This window comes from Hoplias malabaricus, chromosome 3 (genome assembly GCF_029633855.1).
Source record: "Hoplias malabaricus isolate fHopMal1 chromosome 3, fHopMal1.hap1, whole genome shotgun sequence".
NCBI lineage: Eukaryota > Metazoa > Chordata > Actinopteri > Characiformes > Erythrinidae > Hoplias > Hoplias malabaricus.
In genome coordinates, this window is record NC_089802.1 from 44,010,214 (window position 1) to 44,027,280 (window position 17,067).

Consider the following 17,067-nt stretch of genomic DNA (forward strand, 5'->3'; position numbering starts at 1 on the left):
CTCTGTAACATTTAGAATCATTTACAGATCTCTCTTGGAATTTCACATTGTTTTCTGAGCTTAAAGTTTTTTCTTTGTGTTACTTCTTTTTGTTTTTTTCTTTGTGTTACATTGTTTTATATTATAAATGAATTTTGTGTGCTGTGCTGTGCCAATATGCACAGTTAATTTCTGCCTCCTCTTTGTTATCTGCAGTCCATGGCTCTGTCCTGTCCCTGGCTTCCAACGCTTCATCCAACTACTCTTCAGTAAGTAGAAACTAATGAATCTCTTGTGCAGAATACAGTGGCTACATCAGATAAGAACAACTCTGCATTCTCTGAATATTATTTTAGAAAGTGGCCGTAAGAAATGATTTCTTTTGTACTTTCATTCTCATACATAATGAGGTATTGTTTTCATGCATAATACATCTTTTAGTGGTGAGAAGACCTGAAGCAAAAAATTTGGGGGGCTGTGATTTTTTTTTTTTTTCTCAGCCCTGAGCCTTTTTGTCTTAGCTTATCCTTTCTTCCTTTATCTTTTCCTCTTCCTCATCTTGCGTTCTCAGACAGAGGAGAGAATGCAGGGAGAGGTAAGCCTGTCCTTCCCTTCTTCATCCTTCATCCTTGTGTGTCCTGTTTTGACTTCATCGTGTGGCTTGCTCTTTGTCGTTTTCTACTTGAGCTTGTATAGGATTGGAAATGTGAATGCAACCAAACAATATTTACTAACATTCATTTATTTCATTTATTACATCCATGGTCAAGCAGTCATCAATCACAGTGTACTCATATTCTTCTGTTAATGATACCTTCATGACCATGAATTATTAACTGCTGTTTAGGGGTTTAGGATTCGGTAAATAATAGAAACTCTTTTTCTTTCTTGTCCCCCGCTCCTCCCCTCTCCCTCCTCACAGCAAATCCGAAAACTAAGGCGTGAGCTTGAGGTGTCTCAGGACAAAGTGGCCAATCTGACCAGCCAGTTGTCAGCTAATGTACGTACCAAAACACCTGAAAAGGGCACCTCCCAACACACACACAACAGTTTTTAAAATCAGCTGGTTGCATTAGCTCTCAAAGATCTGTGATGTTGTTGTGCTAGTTCAGTCATAAATCATATTAATATTACTGTAAGGAAAATGTTAAACTGATCATTTGATTTTGATTCAGTTTTCTTGTTACACATGTTCATCTCATCATTTATTTTTTGCCTTTTACTGTTGACTACACAATTAACATGTTTCTTGTGCCTTTATGCAATAAAATAATTCTAGGCAAGAGCTTTTCAGTCAAATGTAATATATGACATTGTAAGACTGTTAGGATTTAAAAAAATAACATTTTAAGCTACAGGCTGCTTCATACAAGACACGGTAGAGAGACAAATCAGTGCACAGCATTATATATATTATAAATGATATATTTCTCTTGAGCTGTAAAATATTAAAGATTATTAGGTAGCATTTTTATCTTACAGCTTTAAAATCATTGTAACTTGTAATAGGGAGAGCAGAGCCACTGTCCTTGCTACTCCAGGCTCAGCGGTAGAAACTGCACCATGTAACTTTTGGAGAAGAATAGGAAACCCCAGTCTCTACCCCCACCCCTTGATTTTGGGGAAGTGCTGAAAAGTGAATTACACTCTGCAACTGTAGGGGGAGCCCAGGTGCAAAAATACTAAATCTGACCAAATATTCATTCAAACTCTTTTTGACACCACAAATACATAGTAAATGACTCTAAAGTAGCTCAGATAAACACATTAATGCCAATCATCTGTGTTTCTCACCTAAATTAATGTTACAATCCTGGTCATTACATGACTATTTGAATATGTAACATTCTGATATCCCACATCATTCTGTCTGTTATATCACATTTAATTTCCCGTTTGCCTATATTCATCATGAGTATATTTAAACAAGTCATCTTTTATCTGATATTGAGCAGATGGCTCACTGTAATAAAAGTCTCAACTGTGTATAGACCACCACTTGCTGCCAGCACACACTAACCCGCTTCACTCGGCTCTCCACTCCTTTTTCTACAGAACTGGGGTCAGCATTTAACAGACTATTGTAGTCTTAAGCGTTCCGACAGCTTTTTTTTTTTTTTCAGAAAATCTATAAGAAAGTTACATGCAGAGATAGAGAGAGAGAGAGAGCCAGCTGATCCCAGTGCTGTCTGTTCATATAAACATGTGTGTGAGTGTGTGTGAGTGAACTGTATAACCCTGGCCCTAACACCACTGTCCCTCTCTCCTTGGCTGATGTCCTCTCCTGGTTGTGGGCTGGTCGCGGGTGACCCGGGGGCGGCTGGCTGTAACAGGCAGGCCAGGTTTGTTGGACTGTCAGTCACTCCGGCCCCTACACGTTGCTGTTGCATGATCTTTAACCTCGCCCCACCGTAGGCCCCCTCCCCCAGCCCAGTGCTGGTTGATGATGTCAAAGTGGAGCTCATTTCATGTTTGTGTGCTCTTTGCTCTGCTTTTATCAGGTGACATATGAAATCATGGTGATGTCATAGTTTTGTTCATAAGAATAACAAACACCATTGTGTGAAAGACGACTCATGAGGAATGGAGCAGTGCACACACACACACACACATACACGCAAACACATTAAATAATAAGCTAATTAAAGGATCCATATTATAGATTATACTTACTTTTACCTGTATCCCGACCGCGACCATGAAGTCTACAAGCAGTTTCAGACAATGAATGAATGAATCTCAGTTAAGTTGCAGTGTTTATATGGAGTTCTGTTCCAGTAAATTATCTTAAACCTTATTTTAGGTTTAGGTTTCTTCATTGTTTCATGGTGTTTTTGTTAGTATGCCATTAAGAATCATATTTAAATTACCTTTTTTCTGATTGGTCTCCCTATAATGTCTCATTAAATTGAAAGTGTACACTCCACACAGAAATATACAGCTACTCCTTTCAAATCTGTGAATCCTCTCCATAAGCTGCATTGATTTATCTGCCTCCTAACAGCCTGGAACAACACAACATTGAATCATTATTCTGATTTTCCCTCCACCAAAGCTGATGCAAGTTTAGAGTAAGAACAAAAACATACAATTTCAGTCTTAGTGAGTGTTACTGAGTTTATTTTTTTGGTAAACTGTATGAACTGGGATATTTTGAAACAATAATTACACACTGTTTAAACTGCGTTTTAAATACTGCAATACACACCCTGAATATGGACCCTTTAATATAGCAAACATGTAATGTTTGGATTTGTGACTCACAAACATAGCGCTATATTAATCTATAATTACAGTAGCATACTACCAGTGCTGCTATAATCAGAGCTAGCTTTTGATGTTTACAATGTCATGCTTCTCACACAGAATCCTATAGTGTTTGTGTGTACTAATGCCAAAGCTCATGAATTTGTCCTTTTGTCGTCCAGGTCATCTTATGTTCACCTCATCCCCTCACCCTGCGTTTGTTCTACAGCTTTTCTTCTTTGTCCTCTTGTCCCATTCCTCTTTCTGACCTGGATGGAGACACACGCTCGTGTCTGAGATGTTTTCAGTATGTGTTATATGTCAGTGCGTGTGAATCTCTAACAGTGCTTTTCCGTTGCAGGCGAATCTGGTGGCCGCCTTTGAACAGAGTCTGACACTGATGACTGCTCGACTCCAGAGCCTGTCAGTTAGCTCAGAGCAGAAGGTCAGTGTGTTTGTTTTTGGTCATGAGTGGTCATTAACACAAGGGTTAACCATAATTTTACATTTCATATAGATTCCAAATTAGACCTCTACTAAAAATTAGCAGCCGGAAAATCCTGCCATTTTCTGACATTATTTATTTTGTGTTGGCAATTTCTCTTAATCGTATTCTCAATAATGAATGGCAAATTAAATTATGAACACGGGGTTACTCCGAATCACATCAAACTGCAGAGTACAGAATCAAGACATTTTCCCAAAATCATCACCATAATTTTGTGTGTGTCGGGGGATGGAGTGGCAGAAAATAAGATTGTACCTGCTCCAAAATTAATGAGATTTTAAGGCAAATTTCTGCTGTGATTTTAATGATTATCAAAGCTTATGAACCAAGTCAAAATGAGTATCTTAGACCTCAAGGTATTGAGACAGAACTTGTACTTCGCTGTTTGTTTTAGAAGATCTGTATAACTAGACTGAGAGTTTCACAAACACATTTTATATTTGCAGGACACTGAGCTCCAGGACCTAAGGGAGACCATTGAAGTATTAAAATCCAAGAACACAGAGGCCCAGGAAATCATTCAGGGAGCTCTAAACACCCCTGACACCACACCCAAAGGTATGCTCCTCACAATTCCTCAGCTGCAAGTTATGTGTGAAAAAGTTACATAATGATGCATTTATGTACAGTGGTGATTCTGATATTGTAACAATCAGCTCACATTCCATGCTTCGTCTCTGTTGCTCTGAACAGAACTGCAAATCAACAGGCAGAATTCATCCGAGAGCATATCCAGCATGAACAGCATCACTAGCCACTCCAGCATGGGCAGCCTCAAGGAGCAGGATGCCAAAAAAAAGAAAAAGAAAAGCTGGGTAAGATGTTTGTTGGAGAAATTCTTTGGGCAATCTCTTTCATGATGGTTATAGATACTTTTTTATGTATATATATATATTTTTTAAAACAATAAATCTACACTTTTATGTTTAATGATCAATGAATAAATCTGACTTTTCCAGCAGTGAATGTCATGAATGCATTTCTTTGTCTTGAGAACGTACCATTGTGAAGATGCATGGCTGTTCTACAGTGATGATATATCTTTATTTATTACTATTAATGTTAGAAGTACTGTTACATAAGAGTTGTACCAGTTCTTTCCACTTTCTTTCCCTTGTTGTATATGTACTATTGCTTGCTGTTTTTTTTTTTCTTTACTATTGAGAACTATATTAAGCATAGGTCTGCTCTCTTTCCCATGCCTCTCCTTTTCCTCCTTTTAAGGTGTATGAGGTGAGTGCTTTTCCCACCCTTCCCATCCTAAAGAAAAAAGCAGCATTACTTTTCATTCTTGTACTCCTTTCCTTAAATGGGACATATTATACACCTCTTTCTACAAGTGAAGTCAGTTACCCGGGGTCTTAAGAAAACATCTGTGACATACTTTTGTCATCAACAACACATCACATTTCTTACTCTGTCTAAACCACTCTGTTCAGAATGAACTGTTTCAGCTGCTGTTAAAACAAAAGCCCAGGAGTGAAGCATGAGGAGCAGAAAAGCACATATCTCCATGCACATTGTGAATTTTCTGCTAAGTTTAACCTTGTATTCGCATCTCAAATAAACGAGGGTCCCATGCCATGATTGGAAAAACACAACACAACAGAAAAAAAGTGGTTTATCCCTTGCCCTTAGACTTAGGCAGAACACAAAACATTGGTGTTTTATTTTATAATTTGAGGTTTGTTAAGAGCTCCAACACCCAAAATTAATGTTCAAGTGTTCAAGAAAATGTGTTTTTTTTTTTTTTTTCTTCCCATAATATGTCCCCTTTAATGATCCCACACCCTCCCCACATAAAAAACCCCAACATCAGTTACTTATAATCACATATTTCAATCAGCAGCATTATTTTTTTATTACCTCACTCTATTAGACATCAACTGTGGACTTCTTGGGTGTAAACTACATTGTCACACTTAGACTAAGTCAGACAAATGAATCTGTTCACTTAAGATTGATATTATGGCTGTTGCTATTATTCAGTTAAAATCTATTACATGATCAATATATGATTTTAAAAAGGGGGTTTTAGATTTTAAGTTTGTTGTTGTTTGTTTTGCTCTCTTTGGCTTTTAGAGGTCATTATAATGATTCAAGGTCATATATATTCTGCAATACTTCACCAGTAAGACGTTCAGTGTATTATTGTTCAGGTCAGCACATTAAAAAAAAAATCAGTTATTACATCAATAATGAAAACAATTAGTGGCCATTGTAAATCATTGCTGTTTATGTTTGTGTTGATTTTGCTATTTGAATGATTTTAATGTTTTGAGTAAAATGGTTCTTTGACTCAGCACATCAGACCTTGCTAAAATACATTTACAGTATTTTGTACTTCAGTGAATTGACTTAGTAATTTTCATCAAGAAACCCAGTGTCTGTCACAACTTACATTTTACATCAGCTGCTCGGCTTGAGTTCAGCCTTGTCATCCTCTGAGACCTGCTTATAAAGTCTAATGTGTCTTACTGCGGAATATGGAGATACGAATTTCAAAAGATGTCCTTCAGGCCTTATGTATGAGGACTTTTATCCCATCACAGTAACTTGACACGCTTACTCACAAGTATTATTCTTCTCTTTTTTTTGCTTTTTGATGAAAAATACCTTTGCCCATATTTCTACATTTGTTTTCAGCTTTCTCATAATAATCTCTGTTACTGGAAATTAGTGTGGCTGTTCTGGACATTGTCTGATTGGTCATTTTTTTTCTCTTTTTTCCTTTTAGTTGAGGAGCTCCTTTAACAGAGCTTTCAGTAAGAAAGGCTCTAAGTCATATGCAGACATTGAGGAAATTGCCACTCCAGAGTCTTCAGCCCCCTCTTCTCCTAAAATCCATCATGATGTGGACAGACCTCCTTCCTCCTTAAAAACCTCCACCTCTGCCTCTTCCTCTGGGTACGCAAGGCATTATATGGTTTAAATAAATAGCCACAGTTCAGCTTTAATTATCTTAGTTTTACATTAAGGGGAACACAATATTTTAAAAAATAAACACAAATTTTCTGAAATGTTCTGATTTTTTTTTCATGTTCATGGACACTAATGGCTTATTAATACAATGGTTTGATTTTATAATAATAATAATAATATTAATAGATAGTTTATAATAATAGTTTTCAGGTAAGATCATGAAGGAAAAGATGTCACTGAAACGCATTTTCTTAAAAACCTCTTTGGTTGAATTTGATGTTAGTAAATGTGATGTTTTGTCAAAATACTTAGTTTAAAGGTTCAGTGGTTGCCTCCGTATTTTAGCCGGTAGTGTTTATATTGGAGTACAATATGGTATGTGTGGCTGTGTATTACATTTTATTATTTTGTTTTATTATAATTAATTTGAATACAGGTTTTAGGTTTTATTTACAATGTTTTTTTGTTTTGTTTTTTTATCTCAGACTTGAAGAGCCTAGTGACGGCACAGAAATGGATGAGAAAGTTGTATCTGATCTGCGCTCAGAACTCTGGGAAAAGGAACGAAAGCTCACGGATATCAGGCTGGAGGCACTTACCTCCGCCCATCAGCTGGAGCAGCTTCAGGAAGCCATGACCAAGATGCAGGTGAGTGTGAAGTCAGAGACACAATCATTCACCCACAAAAAAGTACAGCATGTTTTCTTTATTATTGTGTCGAGAAATCCTTAGAAAATAGTAACAAAATTATGTAGCCTGCTTTTTTTAAAAGCTTTATTACTTTCCTATGCATTATTCTATATTCTTACCTGGATTACTATTCATAATACATTATATTCTATACAGTTCTTACTGCATATCACCTCTAAGCAGATAGCATTTACCTTGCAGGTGACTGTGGAGAACCTGAAAGCAGAGAATGACCAGCTGAAGACAGGTGGTCCATCAAGACCTCCAAGCTCCACTTCTCAATCCTCAGGGCTGGGCTCACTGGGCACTTCTTCACCACGGCAATCAGTGGCTTCTCTCAGTAAAGCCTTCAGCATGGGGGCGAGTGAAAGCATTAACACAGGTCAGACATTTCCCCAAACACATGCACATTCAATACGTTATATTACGCATTGTATCCATGATCAATAATAATGTTCCTTCTAATGGGCAACATGTTTATAGACATGAACTCTGAGGTTACTTTTAGTGTCATTTCCAGAAAAAAAAAATCAAAACAAAATTTATATCAGGCTGTAATACATAGTGTAATAGCACAGATTTATTAACGATTTAACTGCAAATTGAAAGATATACTATTACATTTAATTCATAATTCCCAGCAACAGTAGAATCCTTAATTGGTTTCAACTTGTCTTCTTCCTTTAGAGTTGGTTACTGATGCCCTTAATAGCTCTTAGGCTATATTTTTAGAGTAAAGAGGAATACAAATAGATAAAACTATAACAAGTAACTGCTATGGAGTCCATAAACAGGTTGATGCAGTAACAGAAGATGAATGAGTGAATAAATTATTTTATATGTTTTGTTAATTTTGAGCACATTAAATCTGTTTTGTTCGTTTTCCATACTGACAGATGTTTTTCATAGTCCTGCCTCGACTCTACAGAAGGATGAGAGCTTTGTCAGAGTGGTGGTGCGCATACCCAACCAACAAGTCTTTAAAGATGTGTGTATCACTACTACACCATATTCCTGTAAATATTTTCTATAATGTATAAATGATCTTTAGCCACTGTGTTTAACCCACTACCTGTTTTGCACAGGAGGCGAAACAGCTGGAGTTCTTCATCGGCCTGGTCAAACTCAGTGGACGGACTGATTGGTCCACTCTGGACTCCACCATATGCCAAGCTTTCAAAGTGAGTTCTAGGAGCACAATCATCTCATTAGTCGTTTTGGAATGTTCCTATTGGTTTGTTTCTCATCGAACACAACAGATTTGTGCATAGTATTTTATATTTTCTATATTTAAATAAAAGGCGATTCACATTTTTTACATCAGTGATATGGAAGACATCCTTCCTCCTCTGTTTCTGTATGTGTTCAGGACTACATGTCTGTGGTGGACCCAAGCTCCAGCCTGGGTTTGTCTCAGGACTCTATCTGCAGCTACAGCCTCAGTCACCTTAAGAGGATCCTGGGAGCCCAGCCCCCTGAGACCCCACCAGTACGCTGCCTCAACAAGAGCTCCACCTGCATCAGTGTGGCCCTCAAAGGTGAGCGGGTGGACATCATGGGGGAAATGACGAAAACATTTATTTAAAATGAATCTACACTTTTTGTGTAGATTTCTTATATTGTCTCTGTCCCAGGGGGAAAAAACATTTCTCTGAAAAGCTATCTTTAGTAAATTTAAAAGAGAAGGCAACAGCAGTTTGTTTGTACATATGCTGTATATCCTCACAGTTTAAACAGCAGCTGATAAGTTTAAACAAGGCAGAAAAATGAAAACTAGACAAATGGTAATACATGGTAGTGCTCCAAGTCTTATACTCTATAGACAAATAATACACGTGCTGATTAAGGGATTTACATTTGATTTTTAACTTGCTAATTCACCACATGGCAAGAAATATTGATGTGAGAAGTTTTCATAAGATGAACTGATATTTTTGAATGTCACCCAGCCAACAAAATGGATACATGCTGTGTAGAACCCCCCCCCCCCCCACCCCACCTTTTTTTTTAACATCTTTGAATTATGACCAAGATGTGATATTGATCAGGTAAGATTTCGAATCAATGTGGAGGGATGTGATTTTTCAGCATGTTCAATAGTTCCTCTTTGAGCAAAATAATTTTAAACAATAATGTGTTTTCTCAGTTAGCAGGCAAAATGCAGGATTTATGTTCCTTAAGGAATGTAAAATAACTGTGATGAAATGTTTTTGAAGATGACAATGTCAGTGATGTGCTGGTAGAGTTGCTCTGCTGGTAAATGTTTCCATTTGCCCAGCAGAGGCACTGTTCAGCTACAATTCCATTCCCAACCCCCAATTCCTTACTCCTTCTCCACAACTTTAGCAGTGGAATGTGACACTTGGTTGAGAGGGTGACATACACAGACACCCCTAACCCCATTCTGGTGTTATTTTTGGACTGTCTGCACTGACACCAGTTTATAGAGACCAAGTGATACCGTACATCACCAAGAGTTACCGAGATAAACACCAGCAGACGGCAAATCTCATCCACTCACTCTGTGGTGTCACCCATTTCTGTTTATCAACAGTGCACCACAGTTAACCAGGTTGGTTTTCTTTTTATAGCAGTACAACAACGGTTGTTCTCGTCTCAGCATCTGAGCCAACCAGGATTACAACAATGGCACTTAAACTTTTGGACATATACTGTGTAAGTTTAATGGACACCTGCTTATCCAGCATTATTTTTAAAATGGTGTTTTCAGTAGTTTGTAGCTCCGGCTCTTCTGGGAAGGTTACACTACAAACATGTAAACATAATGGAGGTCAGGTCAGGATAATGGATGATTATATTTACATCACAAAAACTCTTCCAACTGCTGCCACTGACAATAGCATTTACAAGCTCAAATAAAGTTGTTCCACTGTCTCTTATATTATGTCACACTTCTGTGGATCCACATTTGCACCATTGAATATCTGTGTCTACAGTGTATGCATTAAATAGCTCGATTTGCGAGTTATAAGGGGTATCTGCAAAACATTGCAAACATTACTTCTGACTGATCTTGCTCTAGTCACCCTGGAGGAAAGATACTATTAAAAAGCCCTGAGCCATGGACCTACTGTTTACCCAGCCCCGTTATCCTGTTTTCTCTATTACACCGTTGCAGGTCTGAAGGAGAAATGTGTGGACAACTTAGTGTTTGAGACCCTTATCCCGAAACCTATGATACAGCACTATATCAGTCTACTGCTGAAGCACCGGCGCTTGATCCTGTCGGGCCCAAGCGGCACAGGGAAGACCTACCTCTCCTCCCGCCTCACAGAGTACCTGGTGGAACGCAGTGCACGAGAAGTTACCCCCGCTATTGCTGTCACCTTCAACATGCATCGCCAGTCCTGCAAGGTCAGTTGGGTAAAATAAAATCTAAATAATTTTTAAATCATGCTTAACTGATCTGTAATAGGGAGAATAGAGACTTTGTCTTTGTTACTCCAGGCTCAGCACTATGTATATTTTGGAGGAAAGTAAGAGTGTGTTCGTCAGGTGTCATGACAGGATTTTACTGGGGTCATTTTGCGTTATGAATGCTGCTTTTCAGTGAAATGTTGCTGAGTCTTCCATCTAATGGTGAGTTTTAAAAAGTAATACTAGTCCTCTTTCTGTACTTACACCAGGACCTTCAGCTTTATTTGTCCAACCTGGCCAATCAGATTGACAGGGAGAGCAGCGCCTCTGAAGTCCCATTAGTTGTGATTCTGGATGATGTACATGATGCGGTGTCCATCAGTGAAGTAGTTAATGGTGCTTTAACTTGTAAATATCACAAATGGTGAGTGGAAGCTTAAGTGGAAACTGCGAGTTGAAACTTTAATGTGTCTCTTATAGAAGGGATTCTGACTAATGTCCTTTTGATCTTTGTTTTTTTCAGTCCATACATTATTGGGACCACAAATCAGCCAGTGAAGATGACCCCCAACCATGGCCTGCATCTTAGCTTCAGGTGAGTGTTATTGTTGGTACTGTACAGCTACTGTTTTTGTACTTTCTGTATTGTTGTGCTCTTTTTTGTTTTGTCTTGGTTCTGTGTATTATTTTCTTTATATTTTTGGCACTGGAAAAAGCACTATATGTTTATTAATAATAATAATAATAATAATTACTATTATTGCTTATTGCTAAAATGTAAATCTCATAATTTTTCACGGATAATTACACTAACTGAAGACAAATTTATGGGAATGAATTTAACAGAAAAGAAATGCTGGTATTTTTGGCAGTGGTTTAACTTTCTCTGTCACTGTCTTTGCAGGATGGTTATGTTCTCAAATAACGTGGAGCCTGCTAATGGTTTCCTAGTGCGGTATCTGCACAGGAAGCTGATGGAAGCTGAGGACCAGAAAAGCTTGACTAATGAGGATCTCCTGAGGGTGCTGGACTGGGTGCCCAAGCTCTGGTATCATCTTCACACCTTTCTGGAGAAGCACAGCACCTCTGATTTCCTCATTGGTAAGATTAAGTGTGCTATTTCTTAATGATCATTAAGAACCATATAAACAGGAGCCCCGTTTCAATGTCTCTGCTGTGCAAACTGCTGTTATTGTGTGAATTGTGTTTGAAAGAGACTGACGCAGTCTTGTGTCCTGTTGTCTGTTTTGTAGGTCCGTGTTTCTTCCTGTCCTGTCCCGTGACAGTGGAGGAGTTCCGTTCCTGGTTCATTGACCTGTGGAACCATTCCATCATCCCTTACCTTCAAGAGGGGGCTAAAGATGGGATAAAAGTGGGTCAGGCTTACCTTTAACAAGGGATTTTGTTAAAATGTATTATTTAAATTGAACGTGAAAAATGAATAATACAATGAATACATTCTTAAAAAGGAAGGTGTTTAACTTGAACATTATCAGTCTTACTTCCTAGTAGTTTCCCAGTGTTTCTGTGCTTTGTTGTTTGAAGCTTTAATGGGCTTGTTTTAATAAGTGTGGTCAGGTATTTAACTGAATGGTACAAAGAAACACACGGATATTTAAACTGTTTAAGGTCTTAGTGTTCAGCTGAGGTAAGCTGCAACTTGCAAATCCTGACTGCTGCTCTTTGAAGTTGTTGAACTCGTTCTCCTGCCCTAGGTGCATGGTCAGAAGGCAGTTTGGGAGGATCCAGTAGAGTGGGTTCGGGATTCTCTTCCCTGGCCTTCTGCTCAGCAGGACCAAGCCAAGCTCTTCCACCTGCCTCCCCCCAGCATAGGACCAGCCAGTCCCAGCCAACCTGCAGAGGAGCGGCCTCACAAAGAGACCCCTCCCAGCTCCATGGAGTCGGATCCCCTGGTATGCAGAGTTATGTTTTAAAACGAGCATATTTAAGTGAAATTATTAGGTACCCACAAAGACAGCATGCTACACAATTGGTGCTTGAATTTTGGTGGTTATAATGTTTGTAGCTTTGATTTAGTATAGGCTCACTTTATAATATTATTACTTTATACATAATATTACCCTTGTGAAGGAGTAAAAAAAAATCATGTGCTGATGGCTCTCACGTAGTCTATATAATCTACTTCATGTGTCTATTCATCAGATATAAAGAGTCAGTGTATTTCTTTTTATTTAAGTGATATCATTATTTTTGAAGGGTGTTATTAGTTGTCTGTGATCTAATTACCATTAATGAACAATTTTAAAGCTTAAATACTAGTTCAGTAGTGATATACCTTCTCTGTCGTCCCCTTTCCTCTTTCTTTCCTATCGTAGATGGCGATGCTGTTAAAACTGCAGGAGGCTGCCAATTATATTGAATCACCAGAAAAAGAGACTGACCCCAAACTGCCCACACTTTGAACACCAACATAAACTGAGCCCTCATCTCTGTTTCCATCTGAGTTTCCATCTCTCCAAGTGTTTCTGCGAACACACTGAGGTCCAGACACCAACTCCATGAAATGCCAGTTCATGTTCTAAATCACTCAAAAGATCCTGTACTGTGCTAACGGAGATCATTTAAGTTTTTTCATCTCATTGTGCATTTGTTGATAAAATACTGTACATCGCAAGAGTCATAATTAAGAACCATAGGCACGTTCATCACAAAAAGATATTTACTACTTGCATCTGCAGATCATATACACATATACTGTTTACACACATCATTAGTCGCTATGTATTTCTTCCTTTCCGGGAGCCCTTTCTGTTCCACTGCTGCCCAGAATACAACTCAAGAAAACAGGTGCTATTTGCTAGCATGCACAAAATACTTTCACCTCACAGCTTAAGAATCAAGGACATCACCAGACTGAGACTGAGCTCCGTCTCTGTCTGCAGTCCTCCGCAGTGAGGGCTAGTGCAGGAATGCTGCTGCTGATCAAAAAGGTCCCCTATAGGTTTCAGACGTGCTATCCGTAATTTAAAAAGGCCGCATGAGTAAAGTTATGATGTATAAGAACCTCAGAGACACTTTGGCATATGCAGAATGCAGTTACCTTACTTTGCTGGCCAAATACATTTTGGGAAAAAAAACAAGAATGCCTTAAAAACAGCAATGTGCTGCAAGGTGCGCTATTCTGTTCCGTGGTTGTCCTGTAGGGGGCGTCTCGACATTTACTTTGCTGTATCTCTGACACTGTTGGCACCTCAGCCACACTCAGCAAATAGCAAGAGGCATTCAAAAGGAATCGAGCAGTTTAAGGTTCTTGCCATAAGCTTTTGAAACGGCTTATAGTTTCTGTGGACTGTTCTTTTTATCGTAAAATACTGTAGGTTAGATTTTATTTGGCTTTCAAACTGATCTCAGCTCAGGGGGTTAGTAATCTCAGGCGTCCAACTACGATTATTTAATCTTTCTGTCCTTTCAGTCAACTGTTCTAGTTTTGTAGCATATGGTGCGAATATCTAAGAAATGCAAAAACCAAATCGATTTCACACCTGCTCAATATCAGCCATGTGTTTAGAGCGGGAAAGACACTACCCCTAATGAAAGAGTATCAGGAGCTGGTTGAAAATATGTTGAAAAGGTACATAGGATTGTTTTTGATTATTTGGTGCTATCAAAAGAGAGAAAAAAAATCTCCCCATAGGCAAATGACCAATTTTCCCATGCAGATGTCTTAGAGTAAGCATGTAGGTGCTTGATCTCTACGAAATAGCCTTAGCCTGAGCATCGTTATGAAGTACCTAAGGATCAAAGAATAATCCTATAGTCACTTAAACCAACTACTCCACCTTTACTTTTCAATGGTCATCTCAGCATGTGTTATCATTATTCTTCAGCAACTCATTTCTCCTTCATCTCCACGTCCATTGAAAGCATATCACAATGGTATCTTTCAGGTGATGAAATCAAAGTAGCATGTAGTTCCATGGAGGGTTGATCATTAGTTCCCACAGTAAAAGTAAAGGTTACAGGAATTGCTTATTAGTAATAAGCAGTGGTGGGCCAATAATGTCCTTTGTTTCTACCTGAAAATAAAAAGCACGTGGAAAGCAAGTCAGAGGTCAGTTAAATACTTGCATCATTTTATTTATTTCTTCATTTATCACTTCCATTTATTTTGCCTCATAGATATTATATGCTGTCATTATTCATCTTTGTAAATATGGTACTGACAGACAAGGAGAAAGGGTCTTAATATGGTCAGAAAGGGTTTATTAGCCAGAGTAGTAACAAGAGCCACACTATTGTAGACAGAGATTCCTTCGTTCACATACAGACTCTTTAGTTGTGAAGTTACTTTGCACTGCTACTTCCAACCCGCTGTGTGAGATTTCCATCTAATTACATTCTTTAAGACTTATGACAGTGCGATAATGGCTTTATTTGCCTTACCCATTCTGTTGGCCTTCTTCATAAAAGGGATTGGAGGATGGATTATTTCCCTCCAATTTGACAGTCCATTTTCTATTGAGTATCGTTATAAGGATAGATTGGACTTCAAAATACTTTTGAAAGCATGCACAATTGTGGCTAATCACAAAAAGCCTTTCGCTCTTTTTTTTTCGCCTGTGTGTTTGGCTTTGACACAGCAAATGAAAAGAGATTACTTTCGCAGTCCCCTGGCGTTATAATTGATCATAACACTTTCATACAGGCCCTGTGTGAAGTGGGGTGTTGGTAACAGAAGCCATTGTGCTCTGTCTGCATCATGTCCCTGGTTACTGTGCCTGTGACTCTGTAATGGCTGTGTTGTGTTGTGCTGTGTCTCTCATAACAGGACTATTCAACAACTTATTGTTCACTTTGATTGGCAGGGAACTAGAGGAATGGCTGGAGATATCTGTCAAAATGACATCAGTTGAAAATGATTTAAGTTGTGTTGGTTCTCTCTCTCTCTTTCTTTCTGTCGCTGGAATGTTCTGTGCTGCAGTATGTCAAAGCTAGACGTGAACAAACTACACTATCTGGCTTAATATTTCACTGCACTGGGGTGATTCGATGCCCCGTGGCGAGCATTAGTGCTTTGTGTGTGTGTGTGTGTGTGTGTGTGCGTGTGGGAGGAGTACTTTTCATTTCCCACTGAAATTGCATGCAGTAAACTCACCCGTGTTACTCTAGAACTCAGACAGGATCTCAATCTCTCAACGCAGTTAAACTGAACGCTAAATAGCACTGGTGATTTTACTGTTTTCCAAAGGAATGCTAAAAAGAATTTGCACAGTTGTTGCTGTATTATTCAAACCAAATGGCTTATAATGTGGTTTACAAGTAGCTTCATTTTCCCAGAAGAGCTTGAGAGTAATGTGTTAAACTTGGCAGTAAGCAGCAACACCAGGTATATGCTCATAAGAAGTTGTTGAACAGTCCCCAAACATCATGCAATGCTTGTTATTGATTCAAAAATGAAAAATATACTATTAAAGGTATGGTATCTTATGTAACTTGCAATGTGCAATAGAAATGTAATGGATTTCTAAATGTTGTTAAAGCATGTCACCTTGGTGTGAAACAGAATTCGGAAAATGGTCGACCTATCATTTGGCCATTTTAACAGGACATAACCTTTTCTTATTTGTAAGCTTTTTTTTCCCCAAACAATGGTTTATACAAGTTAATTTCCTTTTTTTTTGTACAGAAAAGTCATAACTGTAAACATTGTAAATAGCCAAGTCATTTGCGACAACAATCGTTTAGGATAAGAAAACCTAGTAGAGAAATGTGGTTTGTAAGGGGAATCTTGTGCTTTTTCTGTTTCTGCGTGGCCCTGTAAACCTGTGGGGAACTGGCATGCCTCCGGAGGTTTCTGCATAACCACCAATCCAATGTTGTCCATCTACCATAATAAAACCACATCATTCTTTAACACTGTCCTTTTTTGGTCTATTTAACTGTGTAGTGTGTCCTGTCGTCATTTTATTTTTAATGTCTCTTTCTTTCCAGTTTTACTGAGGGACCAGTTCACGTTTCTGAAGCCCAGAGCAGCTGATTTGATATCATAATCTGATCATAATGGGCTACTTACCATTTTATGACACAGAGTAATGTGCAAGAGTCAGATACCATTTATTGAATTTCCAGTCCAGTATAATTTATTCATCTTTTTCAGGAGCTACTTCTGAGGATATTAGATAGGACAAACCCCACTTGCATAAAGAGTAGGAGCGGTATTTAAAAAACATAAGCTTTTGAAATTGCATGTAAAAATGATTAAAATATAGAAAGATATGCAAAGAAGCAGAAAATAAGAGCATGATGAAATTAAATATTCTAAAAAATATCTCATAAAAAGTTTTTAAAATTACTATCCTATATTACAGCATGCATTTTTTGCA

The 17,067-nt window shown here is 38.2% G+C and overlaps 1 protein-coding gene across 3 annotated transcripts in view; it reads left to right on the forward strand.

The window, feature by feature from the left end:
• The window catches only part of nav1b (neuron navigator 1b), a 70,530-nt gene extending 53,949 nt beyond the window's left edge, over positions 1-16,581 (forward strand). For 2 of the 3 annotated variants that reach the window (XM_066665865.1, XM_066665866.1), the window contains exons 11-29: positions 196-248; positions 551-574; positions 902-979; positions 3,587-3,670; positions 4,180-4,291; positions 4,427-4,548; positions 6,471-6,640; positions 7,141-7,303; positions 7,547-7,727; positions 8,242-8,333; positions 8,431-8,526; positions 8,715-8,883; positions 10,485-10,720; positions 10,993-11,147; positions 11,247-11,318; positions 11,628-11,824; positions 11,977-12,095; positions 12,439-12,636; positions 13,060-16,581. In XM_066665865.1, the coding sequence (XP_066521962.1) occupies positions 196-248; positions 551-574; positions 902-979; positions 3,587-3,670; positions 4,180-4,291; positions 4,427-4,548; positions 6,471-6,640; positions 7,141-7,303; positions 7,547-7,727; positions 8,242-8,333; positions 8,431-8,526; positions 8,715-8,883; positions 10,485-10,720; positions 10,993-11,147; positions 11,247-11,318; positions 11,628-11,824; positions 11,977-12,095; positions 12,439-12,636; positions 13,060-13,146 (2,408 nt within the window). In that variant the 3' untranslated portion in view covers positions 13,147-16,581. The remainder of the gene's footprint in view (positions 1-195; positions 249-550; positions 575-901; positions 980-3,586; positions 3,671-4,179; positions 4,292-4,426; positions 4,549-6,470; positions 6,641-7,140; positions 7,304-7,546; positions 7,728-8,241; positions 8,334-8,430; positions 8,527-8,714; positions 8,884-10,484; positions 10,721-10,992; positions 11,148-11,246; positions 11,319-11,627; positions 11,825-11,976; positions 12,096-12,438; positions 12,637-13,059) is intronic. The other variant, XM_066665867.1, reaches the window with a different exon arrangement.
• Positions 16,582-17,067: the final 486 nt, after the last annotated feature.